The 23826-nt window shown below is 35.9% G+C and overlaps 1 protein-coding gene across 1 annotated transcript in view; it reads left to right on the top strand.

The window, feature by feature from the left end:
* Nucleotides 1-21919, top strand: part of LOC140846872 (bromodomain adjacent to zinc finger domain protein 2B-like) — a 70977-nt gene extending 49058 nt beyond the window's left edge. The window contains 14 exon segments of the mRNA XM_073225012.1: nt 689-751; nt 1683-1827; nt 5823-5950; nt 5952-6035; nt 6037-6435; nt 6849-6992; nt 6994-7123; nt 7300-7455; nt 7839-7999; nt 12223-12533; nt 12921-13056; nt 20905-21041; nt 21314-21463; nt 21726-21919. Coding sequence (XP_073081113.1) covers nt 689-751; nt 1683-1827; nt 5823-5950; nt 5952-6035; nt 6037-6435; nt 6849-6992; nt 6994-7123; nt 7300-7455; nt 7839-7999; nt 12223-12533; nt 12921-13056; nt 20905-21041; nt 21314-21463; nt 21726-21852 — 2271 coding nt within the window. The 3' untranslated portion in view covers nt 21853-21919.
* Nucleotides 21920-23826: the final 1907 nt, after the last annotated feature.

The following is a 23826-nucleotide window of genomic DNA, read 5'->3' as shown; positions in this document are numbered from 1 at the left end:
TTTCTCCGTTTCTGTTTCTTTTACCTATGTGAGTCCCACATTCTCCCTCCCTCTTGAATCACTGCAGTGGAATACTAACCAGATCTGACAGTGTTAATCCTTTCCTGCTCCAGGCCATCTTAGGACTATTGCCGTATTATCTTTGTAAGCATAGTTCTCACGTTTAACCTCCCTCAAAGGATCACGTTATTGACCATGGTCAAGCATTTATAGCTCTAGATCGTTTAACCCTGAACTCATCCTTGCCTCATCTCCTGTCTTACCTCTTCATGTACCTTTCATGTCAAGATACATCAGACTCTTTCTGGAATGCCCTGCCCTTTCTCTGATTGATCGAATCCGAACCATTCTTCGGTAGCTAATGAGGACACAACTTCTTCCCTGTAGCCTCTCTTGGTAAAGGTTCCCACTAAAAGCAATCTCACCCTCTCCTGAACTCCATGACTCTTAAATCTCTACCTCTTTTGGGGTCCCTATGGCTTCCTCTGTGTAGTGGTTTTTATTTTCGTAGTGTGATGTGCATGTGTCTCCCTACCAGATGATGAGTTTACAAAGAACCGAGAGCTGAGGCTGACTCATGTCCACAGGGCCTATCCTAGTGCTTTGCATATAGGAGGCCTTCATTAAATATCCACTGATTGAATAGATCTTAAAACAGGTAAATGATACTGTATTTTGTCATGTATAGGATGAAGGTGACCAAGCAGCAAGTGTTGAAGAGCTAGAAAAACAGATTGAAAAACTGAGTAAAGTAAGCACTTTTCAGATTATAGCTTACATCATTTTTGCAGTGTTTTAAAAATCCACCTTGTATGGGATTCCTTTTTTCTGACTGCTAAATAAAAGCAAGCTTCTTGTAAGTAATTAAAATGGAGAGCTCCAGAAACATTCTCACAATTAAACCGTGAAAGTTTCTTGCCAATGTTAAAGGCCTCCCTCTTAAGACATGGTACTAACTTAATCAAGAGCTATATTCTTTAGCTCTTTATTTAAATACAAAGTATCAATAAATGCATGGTTTTATTTCTTGGAATTCATTACTTCTAAAATTCAGTCAGATTTCATGATAATAGTTTCAGCATGCTGTGTTTTATTTAACATTAGTGTATTTGTAGGTTTTATTTGCACTGGATCTATAAACTATATGTACTTCTCATGTAAAACCAAATTTCAGTAGCATTAGTGAAGTATTTCAGGATTAGTATTATGAGATATCTGCATTTTATGTCATTAGATTCATCACACAGTTATTCCAAAATTTAGTCATGTGCTGCCTAAGGTTTGCAGCATGAGTATAAAAATAGGAAATACAGGTATATGTGAGTATTATTTGTTACACACTGTAATTATTAGAATTGAGTCAATTTTCTTTGGCTCAGTGAAACACGTGATCACATTGTTTATTACCAAATATAAGACATGCTTTACTATAAGATATCTAATAAAACAAAACATTTTTAATCCTTGGCAACAAAAATATTCTAATTACCCTCAAGGTAATTTCTGTCTTTACAACTGTTACTGGAACTGAAGTCAGATGTGTGATATTAGTTCTTTTGCTGCCTTTCTTCAGTAGTGAAATCTAGCTGCTCTAAAGCCATGATAAGTATAAAGTCACTTAAATATCAATTTTTAAAGCGCTTAACACCCATAGCATAATTGTATGCATCATTTTTTAACAGCAACAGAGTCAGTACAGAAGGGAGCTCTTTGATGCATCTCACTCTCTACGTTCGATGATGTTTGGCCAGGATCGTTACAGACGTCAGTACTGGATTTTTCCCCAGTGTGGGGGGATTTTTGTTGAAGGCATGGAGAGCTCTGCAGGTAGGAGCCATTAATCTGTTACAAAGTAATGTAACAAACCATACGTTTTAAAACCCTGTTACTCCTTTGATATATTGTGTGCTTCCAGAATCAAATGTGCATTGTGGATAAACACTGTAAAACCTTGTTTTTCATTTCTTTTGAACTCATAATGCCCCTTTCACTGATAAATATCCTTTCCAGTCCATGATTTTTCTTCTGCACTTTCTGACATCCACCCATTTAGTGGACACAGATCTTTACCTGTATTGGACTGTGTAGCTGCTGCTCCATTTCTCTTCCTTCGCACTGTCAAATTTTCCAACATGTGCTTTACTCTTTAACCTTTGCAGCAACCATCCATCCTGACGGTAGCCCTGGAGGTAAACTGCTTAAATCTAAGACCCTTAACATAAGACTCATTCATCTTGAAGTCTTGTATGTGTTTGCAATTTGTGATTACCTTCTTCTCCATTAAACTTCTTACTTTCTTAAGTATGATCACACATCCTTCATGTTCTACCTTTAGATTCTGCTTTTCTGGCTCCGTTTCTGTTAAATTAACTAGCACAGTACACAGTGCATTTATAGGCCCGGTAAATTGTCTTGAATTGAATGTTTCAGAATACTATGTCTGGGCATTTTCAAATGCCACAGTGTCAAGTCAGTGCTTACATGTAGCCATTGCCCCAGGGTGGTGTAGGGAGGCAAAAACTTCTTTCAACTCGTTTTTTTTTTTTAATACTCAGTATGTGCCAGGCATTTCTGGGCACTGGAGGTTCAAAGATAAACAAAACAGTAGTCCATGCCATCCATGTAGATGTTTAACAGTCCAGTGTGAAGAAGGGACTGATTCATCACATAGGTGTCTAGAACAGGTACTATATAACAATGTAACTACCCTTGGGGCACAAAGGACAGTTAATAATAATTGAAAATGGTTTAGAGTAGTGGCTGGCATGTAAATATTGTTGGCATATAACAAGCAGTGTTACTCTTCTGCACAGTAATTTATTTCTTGTGGATTCAAAGTATATGAAGAATGAGTATAAAATCGTGTATTGGAATGATGCGTTAAAGTCACGGTCTGCCTTCCCAGGGTACAAGTTGCTGATAGAAATAGAATCAGGGAGGGCCCTTAGAGGCTTCAGTTGTGTTTATTTTTAAAGATTAATATGGATGGGTCAGAATGTTCATTAAACAGGATAGTGTAGTGAGTTCTTTTTTTAACTGATTGCTTAAAATATTTAAACATAAAAATATTTTAAAGCACGGAAAACATAAACTAAGTAACTAATAAATCAATAAGTAAGTGGGACTGTCATACTAATAAGTCCCTGAATAGCAAAAGAAAACATGAACAGAATGAAAAGGCAATCTACTAAATGGGAAAAAATATATGCAAATCACATATCTGATAAAGGCCTGATATCCAAAGTATATAAAGAACTCAATAGCAAATATGACTCAATAGCAAAATAAACAATCTGAAGATCTCAATAGACATTTTCCCAAAGAAGACACACAGATGGCCACAAGTACCTGAAAAGATGCTCAACATCATTAATTGTCAGGGAAATGCAAACTAGTAGATACCGCCTCATCCTGTTCGAGTGGTTCTTATCAAAGAGACAAGAAGTAAGTGTTGGTGAGGATGTGGAGAGAAGGGAGCTCTTGGGTACTGTTGGTGGGAATGTAAATTGTTGCAGCCGCTATTGGAAACAGTATAGAGGTTCCTCAGAAAAGTTAGAACTAGCATATGACCCAGCACTTTCACTTGTGGGTACTTATCCAAACAAATGAAAATGTAAACTCCAAACAGTATCTGCATCCCCATGTTCATTGCAGCTATTTGCAATAGCCAAGATAGGGGACCAACCTAAGTGTCTGTTGGAAGCATAGTAAGGGCTGGAAAGAAAGGGGATTATGTGAAATCGGTGATAGAAAAACTATCTAAAGAATCTCTGTATACTTACATCCTTATAAACTTCCAAGTTTTTAAAAATAATTTTACATTTTCATGAGAGGTTTAACTGTCTATAAGTAAGAATTTGGATATTAAAGTTAATGACCCCATGAAAAGGCTATTAAAATGTATCACCTCCGAAACCCCCTACTAGTCTCAGACCTAGTGTGGTTGGTCAATCTGTTTGTTTTTGGATATATGAAAGTGATTTTTGAGATACTAGTTCTCAGAATAAATCAAGCACAAATATTAGTACTTCCTTGCTAGCTAGTAACTTGTACAAAATGAAGGAAATTTTACAGCTTTGGATATATGAATAAATATGATATCCATATAAGAATATTATGCAGCTAATTGAAGGAAAATGTGGTACAGTTCTATGTTTCACCATGGAAAGCAATCTAAGGTATATAGTGAAAATAGTAAAGCCATCCTTTTATTTCATCATCCAAAAAAGTATTTATTGAGCCCCAGTTTCATAGCAGCCACCATGTTAGGTAGCTGGGATCCTGTAAAAGCAATATAAACATTGCTCTGCCTTTAACGTTTGTTGAGTTAAATTGTAGTGTGTGGGTGGGGTATGGAATGAAATATTTAAAAATTAGCAGGTTAATGTGTATAATGGTAAATTCTGCAAAAGAAACATATAGGATGATGATATTCTAAGGTGAATAATAGGATGGGGACCCTACTTGAAATAGAGTAATCAGGGAAAACCTTTGTGAATAAGTGATACTTAATCTGAAACATGAAGGGTAAGGAGCCAGTCAACAAAACAGGATTTCAGGCAGAGGAACACCCAGTGCAAAGGCCCCAAGAAAGGAAATAACTTACCATGTTTGAGAAGCTGAAAAAAGGGAGAAAGGTGAGCAAGGTTAGGAAGGACAAGAGTGGTTTTCAGGAACCAGATCATACAGTGTTGGCGGCCTTCCTTAGGCATTTGGATTTTATCCAAATAAAAATGTTGCCGAAAACAGGAGCATCCCATTTATGTAACAGCACAAACTAATAGTGCATGCATGTAAGATTTCCCAAAGGATGTATGGACATGATTGATTAACCATAGTTACATCTGAAGATTAGAAATAAGAACGGAGGGAGTAGCGCAGGAAAGGGTTACTTTATCCTCTCATTACTGAATATTTTACTGTGAACATACATCGTTTTTCAAATTAAAGTAGGTTTATATTTTTCTAACACTTCCTATAAATTATTTTTAAAACACTGGTCCAAAAATATGAACAAGGAAGTTCACAAAGGAGAAATACCTATTATCCTACAGAAAAATATCCAGTCTTATTAATGATCAGAAAAAAATATAGTTTAGATTCTCACCTCCCGGATATTGCCAAAGACAAAAGTTATTGATAGTCTTCAGTTTCATTGAGGGTGTAGGCAAACAGATGCTCTTGGGTAAGACTTTCTGGAGGGCAATTTGACAATGTATTTCAAAAACTCTGAAAAGTAATATCTTAGGACTCAGTTCTTTTCTGGAAATATATCCTAAGGAATTAAGTCAGGAGATAAAAAATCCAAAGACACAGATCTAAGATCATTCATCATTTATAGCATTGTTTATAATAATGAATAATTGGACCCTATTAATAACTATCAATAGAAGAATCGATTTTTTATTATCTATTCCACTGAATATAGTAATTACAATTTATGATATAGGTATATATTTATTGACACATCAGAATATTTAAAGAGTATTATTCAGTAAAATGTACAGTTTGGAAAACTGTAAAATAGGATTTCATGTGTGTATAGAGAACTCCTGGAAAAATTAATACAAAAATGTTAGTAGTAATTTGTATATTATGGCTTTTAATATTTTTATTGTAATTTTTTGTGGTTAATTACAAAATTACATAATTTTTTCCAATGAGCATAACAAGCTAGTCTATAAAAGAAAAAAATGAAGAGTATTAAGTAAGCTAGAGAAATTTGTTGAAGTATTTATGCATATGGACTTGATAAATAGCAATCAATATAGTATGGTTTGATCTAGAGGAACTGATCTTCGTAATGCTTTTGGATTTTGTAGGGCCTGAAGAAATTGCAAAAGAAAGAAAGAAACTAAGAAACGCAGAAAGCATCCAGATCAAAGAAGTATTTGATACTTCTGACGAGACTTTAAATTGTTCAAATCCAGAGCATTGTAAGCAAAAGGAAAGATCCTAACAAACAAGATTACACAAATCTGATTCTTCAAAAACCTGGCTCTTTTTCCAAATTAAGCAAGCTTTTAGAAGTAGCGTGAGGTGCCTCCTGAGTCAGATGTAACGGCCCCCAAACCAAACAGCGGTGCAGATGGGTGTGCACTGCCTCACCAGAACAGTGGGAGACACTCACCGGGCAGCATGCAGCCAACGGTGACACAGAACAGCATGGAAAAGACACACTCGAGTCTGTTCAGTCCTGGTTCAGGTGGTGCAGGCAAGGTCTACAGTCCTCTCCCCAGTGACCAGTTGTTTTTGCCAGGAACACCCTGGGAGGACGCTTCTCCCTTACCCATGCCGATGCGCCAGCTGCCACTTCACCAGCTCTTCAGGCCACAGCCGCCCTCTAAGTCACCTTCGCCTGGCCCAGCTCCTCTTCTTGGATCATCTCCTCAAAATCCTGTTGGCCTAAACCCGTTTGCTTTATCGGCTCTTAAGGTTTAGTGCTACTAATTGTAACTCATTTTTATGTTGCTGTATTTGTCTGAGTCCATGAAAATTTTCACTAAAGGAGAATCAGTCGAATATTTACAATATTATTCCTGCCACAGTTTTGAGAACTGAAGAGAGTCAGTATTGTCTATCACCAGGCTTCATTGGAACTAACCCTTAAGTCTAAGGCAAAGCCTTCCTTTATAACTTTGTAACTTGTTACTGTTACAGTACTTCTAAAAGGGTAATTACTTTGGGGAGCAAATAAGATGGAATTTAATGTTTGTTGCTATTGTATTTAGTTTTCCTCCAATTGAGGTAAATGAAAATATTTTTTCAGAATTTTAAAAATTTCAGATTCTAAACATTTTTCCTGACTTCTTAGGTTGTTCTACTTTTAAAATATTTTCTTTTTCCAGATGAAAAGTGGAGTACCTGTGATGGGACTCCAGTTTTGTGGGGGGGCCACGGGCATGCTTAATTCCAATATTCCATTTCTACCACCTGTCCCTAGTGTGGGATCAGGGTTGGGACCGTCAGAAGGAAACGCTGATACATTCTTGGACTCCCAGTGTTGTGTCAAACGAAAGTGAGACTCCAGTACGAGAGAACGAAAAAGTCTCTTCGACTCAACCTGCGGCTCTTGAAGTAGCCAAACCAGTAGATTATCATCGTTCAAAGCCTATTCCAGAAGGTGGGTACCTTGAGAGGGTTTGCTGTAGCCACTTACTTGATTGTATTGTTACAGATCTCTATATTATAGCTGAATCTTGTATGCTTTTATATAGTTATAAATTTTTTCATTTGTATCATGCCATTAATTCATATTCTGAATATCTGTTAATGCCCTACATGTTTATCTTGGCTTAGAAATGCAGTTTGGCTGGTGGAGAATTACTGACCCAGAGGATTTAAAAGCTTTGCTGGAAGTGCTACATCCCAGAGGAATAAGAGAACAGGCATTACAAAAACAAATTCAGAAACACCTGGATTACATCACTCAAGCCTGCATCGAGAATAAGGACGGTAGGCACCTAAAAGAGATTTCTGCTCTCTTGCTTAGTTATGCGAAGTAATTCTTTTATCTTAAAGCCTATTTTAGTATGTCTTAATCTTAATTTATTACTAATAGGCTTTTTTTTTCCTATTTTGCCCGAAAAAAATTTACATTTTCTTAAATTGGTACTACTTTTGATAGTTTGTTACAACCTACAGACATACTGTTCTGTTTCTTAAGAAGAGTACTTATTCCTCCTTGTGCAAGAGTCAGCTACCTTGCTTATTCACAAGTGAATTTGTGTGTGTTAAATGTACATGTGTACGTGTTACCCCTGGAATTACATTCACATTCTGGAAGAAATCATTGAGAGATAAAGTGGATTTTTAAATAAATTTCCTTTCAAATATAGTTACCATTATTGAATTAAATGAAAATGAAGAAAACCAGGTAACTCGAGATATTGTGGAGCACTGGTCAGTAGAAGAACAAGCAATGGGAGTGGACTTGAGGATTCTTCAGCAGGTAGAAGATCTGGAAAGGAGAGTCACATCAGCAAGTTTGCAAGTAAAGGTAAAATTGACTTGGAATAAAATCTGTTTTTAGAATAATGGAAGGTAACTAATACTTATTGTATGCCTGATATATGCCAGTTACTGCGCTAAATGTTCTCACTTTGATTAATTTCCCCCATCTTACAGGTAAGGAACAAGTCTCAGAGTAAGTAACCTGTCAGTGGTCATAATATAGTAAGTGGCTAAATGTGGAATCAAACCAGGTCTGTCCTCCCGAGTTGTTCTTACTAAATCTTGCCCACCTCCTCAGTGGCATTAAAAATATCATTTCTGGTCTGCAGTTCTTCACCACAAGCAGGATTTCATAGTTTCAGCCATGATCAATGTAATGGCAAACTGCTTCTGCAGTGTTTCCTATATGCCTGGTAATTGTCTTGTATGCAAGCCATGTTATAGAGCCAAGTTATATGTTGAACTTTCACTCTGTGATTTAAAACTGCTAATTATAAAATATGTTATGTTGTGATACACATACTCACATCCTATGTATATATGTAAAGTTTTATTATTTACTGACTGGGCATTACCATGTCACAGCAATGATTGAAACTAAAAGGACAACAAAAGAAAAGCTTCACCTTTGTGCAAAAATTTTTGGTTTTAAAAAGAATATAAATGTCTCTTCTCAATTGATAATGTGATGTCTCTGAGAATAAATGGATGGATGATGAATAAGCATGAGACAGACACTTGAAAAGGCTTAGAAAATGTTTGTGTAATTTGATTGAATATTTTATATTTCACTCAGAATGTGAGACTTGTGCCATGATACTGTCCTACCAATGATTACAAATTAGCTGCATTAATTACTTTAATACTGGCATTCAGAAACTTTGGAGGATCTCATCTCAAAAAATGTCATTTTTCCAGAGCTAACAAAATGTCCCTTTTTTTTTTTACCACAGACATAGTTACCAACTTAGGGAAACAAAAATTCATCATTTACTGAAATTGTGCTAGCAAACTTTATGTATCCTCCTCCTGGTACTATAATACAATATAAAAATGCCCCACTTATCTGGCATCTTCAACAAATGAACTCTTTCTTCTACCCAAGTTAATTTTCTGGAGAAATGAAAATTATTCTATTTAGTGCCATCATTTTTTAACGTGTGTTGGATCGCTTAGGTCACCGTTACCCTGCCTTTTTAAATTGAGAATAGAGAGTTTGATTTAAGTTCTTTTGGTGACACCGGATCATCAGTATGAAGACCAATTACTGGGTAATGATTCCCTCAGGGACTGTGAAGAGGTTTTGCCCCTACAGTAAATTAAAAGGCCCTGGTGTGCTTTACCTTTTAAACTACTACATCTGCCTTCCGTCGTCTGTCTTCATCATCTCGCACAGTTGGTTGTTACTACTTGCTGGTTTGAATTTGGTTGGTTCTACTGTCCCTGCTTTCCTCCCATAACCATCCCCCTCTGGGTTTAATCTGCCGGTTCTAGGTGGCCGTTGGTTGGGAAAGCAGATCATCAGCTTTTTGAAATTGTCTGTAAAGTCGGCGTGGGCCTAACGTTTTCCCGGCGACATACTGAGATCTTGGTCTATTGACCTTATCACATTACCGACTGCTTAGATGTTCTTGCCCGTGTTCTCAGCAGCTAAGATAAATGAGATTGGTTTTTTAAGTGAGATGCTCTAGCATCCTATTAGTACAGTATTATGGAATTATTATGGATTTTTTAAAGAAATGAATTGTATTTATATTAGTCTTGAGGAATCTAAAACAACAAGTGATGAAATAACCACAAAACATTTTACCATCTATAAAAGATTTAATGATTTTTTTTCCGAAAAACAAAATATTTATGTGGTCAACCCTGGGAACTAGCCATTGTGAAGACATGTTAAGCAGGTGGCCTGGTACTACTTAGGTGCATTCATTTCTATTTTCAATATTGCTGATAATATGGAAATTCTGTTTTATATTTTAGGAAAATCTGCAAGAATCTAGTCCTGATCTGTAGAAAGTCTAATTACTCTTCTAGCTCCTGTAAACACAGCTCCTGTGTCTCTCCTTCAGTTTTCTCTTTTATAAGCAGAATAATTCCTTCAGCCATCGGTCCCGTGGAATGGTTTCCAGGCGCACGATTGTCTTCTGATTAAACACGTGTCTGTATTCTTAAAATGTACCCCTCACTGTACACAGAGATGCCTGATGTGCTCATGGGACTTCACTTCCCTTAAGCTGGCACTATACTTCGCTTCATGCCAATTTGTACTAGCTTTTTAACATCCGAACCATACCGTTGCTTCACTGAGTGTGCATTATTAGAAAAAAAATCCTTGTGCATCTTTCATTGTGCTTTTAAGTGTGTTGTATCACATCCAATATTTCTTTGATTGGTTGCTTAAACTTCAAAGCTGAAATTTACATTTATCATTGTTCTATTTTTATTCATTTCATTTGGATATATTTTTCAGCATATGAAACTATTTTTATCACAGTCGTGTCATACAGAATATTAAACTTCCTTCCTAGTTAAGTCATCTGCATATTTAATAGTTGAACCAAGCTGTTCACAAGTATATTAACATGACAAGCCAAATATAGAGAGCCCTTGGACAGTGGCAGTGAGGACCTTTTCTGAGATGGCAAGCTGTGTCTGTCACAGGGCTTTGCAGACAATTTTCAACCATCCACCTTCTCAAAATCCAATCTAGTCCTCATTTTCTTGTCTTTTGCCTTGAAAAAATCAAGATATATTACATTTATAGGATTCCCTTGATTTAGCAATTTTGGATCCCTTCCAAAATACAGGACTCAGGTTCATTTGTTATGACATATATGATGCAGTAATGTGTATGTACCCTTTATAAATTCATCCATACTTTCTAAATGTGACTATTTTCTTGAGGTAAGAGGAAATATTCTGATATATAAGAAAAATAATTATCTCTAAAGAGATTTAATAAAAAGGATCATGTTCATTCTACTTTTTACTTAATATGCTTTTACAAAGTACCTATTCTACATCAGAGTGGACACCACAAAATTGAATAAAATGTAGTTTCTGCCCTCAGAAAGCATTCCGTACAATAGGGCAATAATACATGTATACAGCCCTGCAGAATCTAGTAACGGATTATGAAGACATACAAAGTCGTTCATGAATTCAGGCCAGGAATACCCCGATTCTGGTGGGGCCAGGGGAAAGGTCAGGGAAGATTGCCTGCAGAAGTGTAGATGGAACGGGCGAAGGCGGGGAGGCTGTGACAGAGAACAAGGGGTGCCGCTGGGAAGAGTCAGTAACTCGGCAGAACACCAGGGCCAGGAAGCTCAGGACATGTTTGTGGTGTGACAAGTCACGGAGTTTGATCAGAGGGTAGGAGGCCTGAATGGGAATATGAGCGAAAGAGGAAGATTGAGGTACTTGAATGTCATGGTAAAACTGGACTCTACTAAGCATTAGGAACTCTGAAGGGCTTTGAGCCAAAGGATCATTGTAAGCAAGCTGAATGATAAGACCATTCATTTATTCAATCAACATATATTTTGAGTGTCTAATATTTGCCTTCCCACTGCTGGAGATGAAATGAGTAAAAGTAGACATGGTCCCTGCCCTCAGGGAATTTAGGAAGTAGAAAGATATTAATTAAATTATCACAGCAGTATCAAACTGTGACTGCCACAGGTATGGGATATCACATGGTTCTAGGAGAGACTGTAGGAGAGAGGCTTACCTCCTAAAAGAGGTCAGGGAAGGATTCCCTGAAGAAATAAATTCTCACGTGAGGGCCACAGGATGAGTGGAGTCACTAACGAGGTGCAGAGGAAAGGGGAAAAGCTCTGCAGGCAAATGCAGCAGCTTATGCGGAGCCCCTGAGGCCAGGATGGGCAGTACAAGGGCCTGTTCAGGAGGAGTGGCTGAAGGAATGAAAATGAACAGGAGACACAAAGTCCCTGCTGTCGAGAGATTCCCATTTAAAGGGGCCCGTGAAAGAATAAGCTGTTAGTGTGGAGTCCCTCAGAATACTTTGCTGATCTCCACTCTACCTCTCATAATATCAAAAGTTGTTAAATTTTCTTCTTCAAACTTCTAACTTTTTAATAATTTTCTTATTTTTACCTACCATTAGGAAACACAAGGTAAAAACTTTCAGTAATGTAATGATCCTTGAGGTCTGTTGGTGTCGGCTGCTGTATTTTAAGTAAAGGTAACTCACCTGTCAGGCATTTTAAGAGGAAACCGTAATCACATTACTCTCTTGATATATAGGGTTGGATGTGTCCAGAGCCCGCATCAGAGAGGGAGGACTTGGTCTATTTTGAACATAAGTCATTTTCGAGCTTGTGCAAGGAGCACGATGGAGAATTTACTGGCGAAGAAGGAAGCAGTGCGCATGCGCTAGAGCGGAAGAGTGACAACCCCCTAGATATAGCTGTAACCAGGCTGTCTGAGCTGGAGCGAAACATTGAAAGAAGGTATCTGAAGAGCCCCTTATGTACCACCATTCAGATCAAACTGGATAATGTGGGCACAGTTACTGGCCCTGCTCCTGCACCATCCACTAGTGGTGATGATGACAGGTAGGTTATTGAAATTAACTTGAAAAATTATTGTGCTTCTTTGCTAATTGGAGCCTATTTTCTCTTGCCTGTTATCTGTGTATCTTCTTGTATGTCTGTGATCCACATGGATCATGCTATTTGCATGGTGCTTTGTAAAAAATGTTTTTTCTTTTGTTATGTGTGTTGATAATCCTGCAAAGTGATCTTACATTTACCTGATTGTGACTAAGCTTTGAGGCACGTAGCCACGGTCTGTGCACTACATCAAATTTAGTTGCTTAAACCTTATACTTATCGGCTGTTACATGTTTCATCATCACTTGGCTTTCAGTGTGATGATTGTTTCAGATTCAGTAACCGTAAGTGTGGACATGACCTACTTAATTTTTCTATATTTCAATGCAGAATTGAAGAGGATATTGTTCCCGGTCTCAGGGTCTGGCGACGGGCATTATCAGCAGCTCGCAGTGCTGCACAGGTGGCCCTGTGCATTCAGCAGTTACAGAAATCCATAGCATGGGAAAAATCAACTATGAAAGCTGTAAGTGTTTTTATTTAAGAAATACTATAACTAATTTACTCTGTCCTGTTTTTTTCCCAACCTCCAGATTTTTCTTAATTCTACATTTCTTACTGTCAGAATAATGTATGCTGTACCTGAGTTTTCTTAATTCTTAAATGCTATATGGTTTGATACTTTCCTCCTTGCTGTGAACTTTTTGAAGTAATCTATCAAATGTGTTTATCTTTTAATCTCGATTTTTCCCTCCTTTAGATATTGTTTATAATGGACTGAAGTTGTCTTCTGTGTTCAGTCAGCATAATAGTTAATTATGTTGTTAATCTAATCATAATAGTTGTTAATGTAAATATTCTGAAGTTGTTAATCCCGATATTCTTTTGCTTTCGTAAACATGGCAGTTGCTAACATTACCTGTAGTATACATTCATTGCATCCCTAAAATGTTCCTTATGTTTTTATCAATTTTAATTTTTTTAATACTAAGAAATTCTTAGATAATAAATACAAAATAAGCAGAGAGCTCTTACTTTATCCAGTGATATCATGTATTTGACATCAGATGCAGTTCACATGAAAAGTAGATCTTTTAAGTCTTTTCTCTAATAATTCAAAAATTTTTTTCATCTTCTGTGTTTGAGCCCAGTTAGTCACTATCATGTAGTGACCCCTGTTTTGTACCAGGCACCAAATATTATGTGTTAAATCATGTCTGTGTCCCTTTTGTCTCTTATCACATAGAGAAATATTTATTATACATAGGCTTTTGTGAATTGCTTCACCATTTGCTTTTAAATTATAGATTAGCTTTAACATTCAAACATTTGACATTTGTCTGCATGAATGACTGGAAGTAAGATTACTCAACACTAGTCATTCCCCAAAGAAAAGAAGTGATCCTTCAATAATTTCGCATTCTTTCCTTCATTCTCATCTCTGTGCTTATATTACTGAAGGCCTTATTCATTCTATAGAAATAAATTCGGTTTCTTCTGTATTTTTTTCAATTCTTCCTAAAATGTCCACAGAATAGTGAATCTGCAGTTTTCACAATATCCTCAAATTTCAGTCTTTCCCAGTGTAGACCAGAATTTACCATGAGTTTTAAGACAGTGTCCAGTTCATCTGGTAGCATTTTTTACCAGGTAAAAATATTTTCTTGTAAAAACTATTAAAATCAGTTTTAAAGTCACGTTGGACAAATATGTTTGGTGGAATCTAGGCTATAATGATCAAAAAATATTGAATTCCTACAACACAATTAAATTTGAATGGTCATTTTTCTAATCCACCAAGAGAATCATCACAATGTGGTCAGTTTTGTTCCAACTTTTACACAAAAAAACAAAACTGGTACCAAAAGCTGTTTATTTGTAGTATACTTACTTCCTACAATTTACAGAATTTTTTCTATTTTTGGAAATTCATAACCATTTCCAGATAATTAATACACATTTCTCATTAACACCATCTCTCATAATTCTCTTTTTAATGTTCAATAATACAGTATTTGCTGTGAAACTACCTTAAAAAGAAGGCAGAGTTTCATGTTCAAGATGAATGAGTACATTGTAACCTTTAGTTAGATGCAACAGTGCCTATAAGAATCCTCGTAAGTCCTAGCATGATGTTTAAGTTTCTCAATACCTTTAGAAGTACCCATTTGCCAGGCACCAGCCTTACCAGGAAAGAAGGAGCTGACATAGTTTGCCTCTAGATAATTTTCTGTCCAGGGTGTTCTTCATATTGTTGTTAATATTAAACAGTAGGCAACATCTACTATTTTTTACTGTAGCAGCAAAGGAGTTAAAACCAATATTAATACATTTGCTCTAACATATTGTGAGCTATTTACTGTGATTTTTTCAAAAGTGATATGAGCTTGATATCTGTCACCCTTTCCTAGTAAGTGTCAGGAAATAATTTTATTTTTAAATGAAAAATGTGTGAAGTAAAACAGACTTCATGGTATTTTTAGTATATTTAGAAAACAATTTACTTAATATTCATGAATTAAATTTGTTGTTAGAGGGGTTGAAGTATAACCTTCCAAATGTTTTGCACTGAGTATTTTTACAATAGAACGTGTAATGATGTAACTCAGTTTTGGAGAAATAATACCATATTTAGTGGTATGGTATTAGGAAGGGTCATAAAATAAAACTGTTGAAACATTAAACTGCAGCTTTTGCTGTTAGTACACATGCCAATTTTAGTATTACATATGTATCTCATATAGTTGATAGGTATTTACTAAATTGAATAGTTTTGTATTTGCTATTTTGATAAGATTCTTAAGCTATCATGAGTGTACATACTGTTATATAAGACTTTAGACTTTGAGGATTAAGACTTAGTGTTGTATTGAAGTTAAGTTTGAATAGTTAAGCTATTTTGCTTATAAGAATATATGAATACATAACTTTCAATTAGTATAAATAACATAGTTTAAATCTTTTCATTATTTGAAAATACTGGTTGCAGGATATTCTCTACTGTGACAGGGAGTATAAACGAAGTGTCAAAATACATGATGTTACTATTTACTATTTTTTAAAGGCATCTTGAAAGTTTTTACTGTCAACTTCCCTCCTTTCCCTTTGTGAAACTGGTTATACAGAGTATGTATGCATGGGAAAAAGCATTGTCTTTACAAATTTTAAAGTTCTTAATGGTATTAGAAATTTCTCAAGAGAGAAATTTTATTTTTAGTTCTAGAAAATCTATGACTTCTTAAATTATTTGGTTTAATTTTTATGTAATTTTTTTCCCTTAGAAATCATTTTGTAGGGTCCATTTTCTGCATTTGTGTCACCTGTTTGATTTGGTTTGATTTCCCCAAGTTTCCTGGGTTGGACGTGTTTGATTTTTTAATCAATCACAAATGGGTGGACAATTTTAGTCAAAATATAGGAATATCCTTTTATTACACATAGTTCTGATAACAATACAAGTTTCCTAATTTTGATCTTGAAAATTACTCTTAACTCATTTCTTTCTCAGGAGATCATGAGGATGCTAAGATAAGGAAAAAATGAAATGTATTAAAAAATTTACACACCCTGTATTAAAGCCATTCATTGCTTTATGGGCTCTAATGTCATGTTAATTATTTTATATGTTAATGTGTACATGCTTCGAAAGTGTGTACAGGCATTCAACCTGTAGCTTTGTTCTTTGCAGTGTACCTGAAATGTGCATTTACCCCAACTGAACTGCTCACCCCATCTGTGTAACGACAGATACATAGATGTGTATGGCTACTGTATATTTGTTAGCAAGCAGAATGTTCATTACTAATATGAATTAGGAATTACGGTGTGTTTAATATTCCAATAACTGTTCTTCATAATAGTATTAATTTTAAATGATTTCTCATGTATTATAGTACTGCCAGATCTGTCAAAAGGGCGATAATGAAGAACTGCTCCTCCTTTGTGATGGCTGTGACAAGGGCCGTTATACGTGATGCAGCCGTAACCTTAGGTCTATGGCAGTATGTATGACGGCCTTGTCATATGTAAGAGGGATTGGAAACTGAACCTTTTAATGGCCAGATCAAAATAGAGTTACAGAGTTTTGTGAGGATTTTTTTGAGATAGAATTCACATAAAATTCACTTTTTAGGTGTGCAATTCAGTGGTTTTTAATATATTCAGTTATATAATGATCACCACTATTTAACTCCAGAACATTTTCATGACCGTAAAGTATCCTTGTACCCATTAGTTGTCACCCTCCCCCTTCTCCCTCAGCCTTTGGCGACCACTAATCTGCCTTCTGTCTCCACGGATTTACCTCTGCTGGTCATTATATATAAACTGAATCATAAAATAGTTTCCCTTTTGTATCTGCCTTCCTTTAGCACAGTAGTTTCAAGTGCTAAAGGGAATGGTCTGGAAAGAAAAGAGGCAATGGGCAGGCGGATGTTTGGGACTGAGTTTATGGAAAGGTAGCTGCTGGTAGTGATGAGGTCAGGCGAGTAAACAGGGAGAAGAGTGCCCGAAGGAGGGAACATCTAGTAAAGAGCCTGGCCCTCAGTTCACGCTGCCCCTTACGCTTCGTACTCCTTACTTGATAATTTGGCCAACTCACTTTTTGCTATATTATCATATTGCTTTAACCAATAGGTAGGAGCCTTCACAGTTCTAATTTAAATGTGACTGGCAAGAGACGTAAAATGCATATGCTTATTATCAGACTGCAGTCATACAAAAACCCCTCTCTCGGTGCCATGCTCTAGTGCCCCTCCCTAAGCCAGTTCCCATCTTGTGCCTCAGATCCCACCCCCTTGTTCTCTTCACCTGCATCAGCATCTCCTCCTCCCCCTGGGTTCTTCTCAGCTTCACTTCTCCTGCATCCACTTCCCGCATTTCTCTCCTTTCCTTTACAGAATAACTCCTGCTGGACAGCTTTGTTCTGATTCTCTCTGATTTCTCTTCTCCAAGTCACTCTGGGACTCTTTCTAGTCAGATTCTCACCTTCACAATTTCTCTGAAAGAGCTCCTATCGTGGCCATTCGTCAGTCTGGGGATCAGTGCTTAGGCCTCCTCTGACCCACCCATCAGTTCCAGAGCACACCCTCCTTGAAACCCTGTTTTCACTTGGCTTCTAGTACCATACTTGGTTTTCTTTCTGCCTTTGCTCCTTTTCAGTTTCCTGTGCTGGTTTTCTTACCTTCTTGATCGATAAGCATTGGAGTGCTTTCTTAGCTTCAGGGTTATCATCTGTAAAGTGGGATAGCATCTGCCTGGCGAGGATTTGTAAAGATAAAATAAGGTCACAAGTGTAAATATTTTCATGAATTTAAAGTTCTGTGACACGTTTATATTAATGTGTATGGTATTTTAGACTGTTTTACAAAATGCAAAGGGTCTCACATGGCATCGTATTTACTAAGTTGCTTTCTTATTACTTGATCATCTTTGTCATGTATAGTCAACTATAGTTAAATAATAACCTTTATTGGTTGTACATGAATTATCTTTTAGTTTAGTCATAGTCAAGCTATAGAAAGTTTCTCTAATACTTTATGAATTACTAACAAATTAGGGTTTTAAGTCCTGGGGAATCATCTGGTAGGCTATAGGAGATTTCTGTTTCGATAAATTTGGTTAAATAGTATTCTGGCTATCTCTCATTCAGGGTATAGACCAAGAGATACAAAGATCTATAACCTCATTCAAGTCCTATGTAAATACAGCTTTCTGAGCCTCTCTCTTCTTAGTTTTTTAAATGTAGTGAATTAGATGTTATATTTCTTGTAGCAATAAAAAGTAAACATTCTATTTTGATTTATAAGGATTTTTAAAGTTAAATTTTAGAAATATCTTCCTAGTTAATTCATGGTTATTTGCAAATTTTTATGCTGTATACCTTGTACTCCATTGGCTATTTCTATACACATTATTGTGATTAAGTATTTTTATCCTGTGTGTATGTACATATTTATGCCAAGATATATACATAGAATCAAAAAGCCTTGTGTGTGTATGTATACGTATTTATACACACTCACACACACAAGAAGTTTCAAAGTCAATGCCTATGAAAGCCACACAAATAACACAGAAGAGTTGAGACTATGGCAAACAGGGAAGTTATGCCCCCATTTAAGTGTCAGTCATCGCTCAACTCCTGCCAATTGTTGTCACGTAGACATGTAGGTCCAGTGTTCTAGGATCTACCAATATTTCAAGATTATGGATCTTGATGCATGTCCTCGCAAATGTTAAATGTTGGCAACAAATTTAGAATTTTTACAAGCATTATGAGCCAAACACAGTAACAACACGTGCTGTGGGCTATTTACGGTCTGTGAGCCACCACTTTACAACTTCTGATACATAAATGTACAAAAACAAATATGCGATGGTATGTACAATCTGATAGGTCCTGCTTAAGACATACTGAAGGTCCTCTGTGCTTTCTAACAAGGTAGAAAGGGTGCAAGGAAAATATCTGTCTAATAAAGTAATCAGGTAACTGAATAAAAGCTGGTTTTTAAAAATGTATCTATGTGCACAATCTAATGAAGTAGTCTGACAAGCATCAATAATTAAAGAAACAGAGACTTTACCACCATTTTGTAACAAAAGTCTTTGAATTCTGTGGTTTAAATTTCATGTTTTCTTACTGTGAGTGTTGTTAGAAAATGATCTCAGGTAACATCTTAGTTCAAATAGGAACTAGAAGCTTTAGCCCATTATTCATGAAATGTTCTTTTTATGTAAGACAACTATTCAGTCTAACTTAGTCTTAATTAAATGGACTTTTTCCTCATTATATATTCAGCATTCTCTTTTCTCTTTGTTTTAATGATTTGGGGGTTCTAAAAGCTCAGTATATTATGAAAACTCAATCAGATTTTATTGAGTAAAAATTAATAAACTAAATGGAGAGGAGACTTAGTAAAACATTTTAATTATTTCAATCAGTGACAAGAGGTAGTGATTCTTTGATATGATATGGGAAAGGTGTTAGATTTATAGTTTGCCATATTTTAATCCATTAAAATAACTCAATTATGCATTTAACATCCCAATAGAGAACCAAATAATTGTAATTGCTTAAAAGCAGTTTTTAAAAAATGTTGCTAAAAGAATCATGAAATCCTCAAGCAAATTGATACAAAATACTCTAAAGAAATGTTTTCCGCCAAGTTCAGTTCAAGAATATAGGCAACATTTAATTAGGGCTAGACTGAATATCTAACTCCACATTCTAAGATTTTTTTTTGAAGATTTCTTTACAGTCTGAGTAAGGAGTAAATAATTTTCTAAAAGAAGATAAATGCTATTGTAGAGAATCAAAACACAAACCATATATTACCAGTGACCTTGCGTATTTCTCTTCTTTGATCTATTATATTCATTGTAACTTTAATTCTCAAAATAGATGCTTATTTCCCAATTTCTAAATTGGGGGATGTTGGGAGGAGGGTGGGTACTCATTGTTACATTGATGTGCTGCCTACAAATTGTTAGACTACATAAGGGCCACATGGGGTTCGTTTGTTTTTTTCCATATACTTTCAGAGCTAGAATGACCTTACCAACTGAGTGACTTATCTTCTTCTACAGATAAGCAAACAGAGCCTCACAGATATTTTTTTACAAAGTTCCATAGCTAATTACTGACAGAGCATAGCTGGCATTCATACACTTTAATTCCAGATACGATCTATTTTATGCTATTTCTTTATTGTTTTCCCCAAAAACACATCTTTTTTTTTTCTCCTCATCTTTAATAACACTGCTTTGTTCACACCTGGGAACCACAAGTTTCTGGAACTCTCTTCTTAACAGCAAATGCTTTTTTGAGAAAAATAACAGTTCCCAGAAGATTTGAGCGTTTATAAAAGACTTTTTTTTCCTATTTGACACTTCATGAGCCTTCTTTTATGTTTTGGCTACCTTTTTAATAACCTCCTCAACTTTCTTATTAGTAATCTCTATATTTCTATGTATATTCACCTTTGTTCTTAATTATACTGTGCTCTAAAGGATAGTCTTTAAATTCATTCAATTAGTGACATACAGTTCATTCAAAAGAATAGTATCTTTGATTCGTTCAAAGTCTAAAGGAAAACTGCTAAGTTCTGTAGCACCAAACATGGTGCCATGAGATCAACATCTTCAAGTTTTAAGAATCCTTTAGAGTTTTCATGCATCATTAGATTTTAGCCTAGTATTATCGGAGATCAAATTCATAGATCTCTCTTGAAAATAATAAAACTATCAACTTTTTGGGTGAGAAAGAGTATTCTTTTTGTTTATTCTGTCAGAGTTTCATAATTTAAAATAATAGAATGTCTATAGACAGTTATTTTCCTATACCTCATATATTATTTTTTTATTTTAATTAAAGGCAAGTTCACTGAAAATGGGCCGCAAAGACAGAAAAAGGAAAATAGAGGAAAACACCTGCGGTACTGGAGTAAAACAAGAAAGCTGTTCTCGTGGAAAGAAACTGAAACAGGACGACTCTGACCTGACGCTTGGCAGGTATTAATTCTGTTCCCCTGTCCTATATGTTCATAACACCCCATTGTATTTGTTTAAAGACCGTCCACCATATTAAAGGTGACTTTTTGACCGTGTAAATAGGAACTTTCCTATGTAATGTAAACTCTGTACTATAAGTAAACGTATCCTTTCATCTTATTTTATGAATTAATTTGCATTGTCTTTACTTGAAAGAGAATGAAAGCTAAACTTTTACTAAAGGTAGATAACTCTAAAGCATGGATATTGATTTCAAACATTATTTTCTCTAGTACAAGCCTTACTAAAATGCAAACTCGTCTCAATAAAGACATGAAAAAAAGAAAAAGAGAGGAAAACACCTTCAGTAACTTACCAAACCAGGAAAGCTTTAATTCTGTAAAGAAAATGAAGCAAGACCACTCTGATGTGACTCTTTCCAGGTATAATTTTTGTTCCCCTGTCCTATATATTCATAACATCCCATTGTATTTGTTTAGAAACCTTCCACCATACTAAAAGTGACTTTATGACCGTTTGTGTAAATAGGAATTTTCCTATGTAATGTCAACTCTGTACTATTCTTTCATGTGTTTTTATGAATTAATTTGCATTGTCTTTACTTGGAAGAGAATGAAAACTAAACTTTTACTAAAGGTAGATAACTCAAGCATGGATATTGATTTCAAACATTACTTTCTCTAGTACTCTTACTGAAATGGACAGTCATGAAGATGCACGGCCTTTTGTAGAACTGCCGGAGTGCAGCACATGGAGTCGTCTGCGTTTCCGCCTCAGGAATGGAAGACACGTTTTTATTAAAAGTGTGTAAGAAGCTTTATAATAACATGTCTGGTATCTGGGGGTCTCATCAACAAGAAATAAAGTGGTTAAACACACACACAGAACAGTCTTTCAAGAATGATCATTTTCTTTTAAACAAATACAATATCCCTGAAAAAAGGAAAGCTTGGTGTGCGTATTGGCTACTTTGGGCTGGTGTTTTCATCGCTGGTGGCACATACTCAGCAGGAGCAGCTGTGCAGGAAGTAGTGGGCATGGTATGAGAATGGCAGTTGGTCCAGTAATCATTGTCACTGTACATGTGTGTATCATTTGTTCTCTGACTGACTTGTACTCAAGGTGCCCTAGGTTGAGTATATCCTCAAACCTCTATCACGGTTCTCCTCAACTAACAAAAGTTTTCCAAAGCCTCTGCTACCGCACAATTACAAGTATACACAACATACTTTCATTCAGAGGAATGAGGCTTTAACCTTAACCATCATCATTTTAGTCCTGATTGCTCTGTGAGTTATAGAACCCTGGCCTCCCCTCAAGTTTATATTTCGATTGCCATGCAAGTGGTGACCAATGAATGGTGACCAGTGAGCGCTCTGCTGTCAGACCCAGGGTAGCAGCAATTTGAAATAATATGTAGAGAAAAAAGTAATATTTATTTAGTTGTTAGCCATAGTGAAAGTCAGGTGAAATTTATCTATGGGTATGGGGATATCTTGAACTCAGAAGAGTTAAGTTATCATAAATGCACAATGATCTCTTTTCCTTGTTTCAACCTCAAAATGAAATTTGTTAAAAGCACTAATTTTAAAATGAGGGAATCTAATCTGCCTTTGGTACTTTATGCGGGGACCCCCTCTGTGCTCCTTTTTTCCATTTCTTCCACCCCCAATACCTTTTCAAAAAATTTAAAATCCTATTCATTTAGCCTCTCATTAAATACATCCTCAACAAGGAAATCTGGTATCAATCATTTACTCCTTATTGTAAGTTTTATTTGTGGGCTTCTTTCAACGTTATTTATATCTTAAGTATTTCCATTTAAGAAATGAAGTTTGTGTTGTTAAAATAAATGAATTTCAACTAGAAGTTCAGGGAGGTATTTTAAGAGAATCAAAATTTTCCAGAGAAATATGACCGTCGTACAACACAGGGAAACTAGTAGAGCCTTATCTACTGGGAATTTCACTAAGATCTCTTAGGCTTGCTTGGGCCATTTTATAACTCTGCCTTTAAAAAAAGACTTTTTTGGTATCACTAATCTACAGTTACATGAAGAACATTATGTTCACTAGGCTCCCCCCCTTCAAGTCCCCCACACACACCCCTTCACAGTCACTGTCCATCAGCGTAGTAAGATGCTGTAAAATCACTACTTGTCTTCTCTGTTGTACAGCCCTCCCCTTGTCCCCCCCACTACACATGCTAATTGTAAGGCCCCCTTTCTGTGATTCTGTTGCTGTTTTGTTCCTTCAGTTTTTCTTTGTTCTTACACTCCACATATGAGTGAAATCATTTGGTTCTTGTCTTCCTCTGCCTGGCTTATTTCACTGAGCATAATACCCTCCAGCTCCATCCATGTTGTTGCAAATGGTAGGATTTGTTTTCTTCTTATGGCTGAATAATATTCCATTTGTATATGTACCACATCATCTTTATCCATTCATCTACTGATGGACATTTAGATTGCTTCCATTTCTTGGCTATTGTAAATAGTGCTGCAATAAACATAGGGGTGCATCTGTCTTAAAAAAAGACATTTTTTTTTAAACCTCAACTACATAAAATTGAGGTAATTCCTCTAATTTCCTTGAGTTCTTCAATTTCCTTCCCCCATATATAGATAGCTTTAAGGTCTTTCCAGTCAACCTTTTATATATTTATTTAGCAACATGTATCTTTAAAAATAGGTATTGTCAAATGCTGGGCATAGAAGCCACAGGGCATAAATCTGTAAAGAAGTAAAAAGCTAACCTTTTCAAAGAATATTGCTTCTCTCTCACTT

Source organism: Manis javanica, chromosome 16 (assembly GCF_040802235.1).
Source record: "Manis javanica isolate MJ-LG chromosome 16, MJ_LKY, whole genome shotgun sequence".
Classification (NCBI taxonomy): domain Eukaryota; kingdom Metazoa; phylum Chordata; class Mammalia; order Pholidota; family Manidae; genus Manis; species Manis javanica.
The sequence above is the reverse complement of the archived record's forward strand: the minus strand, read 5'-3'. Positions and strand labels throughout refer to the sequence as shown.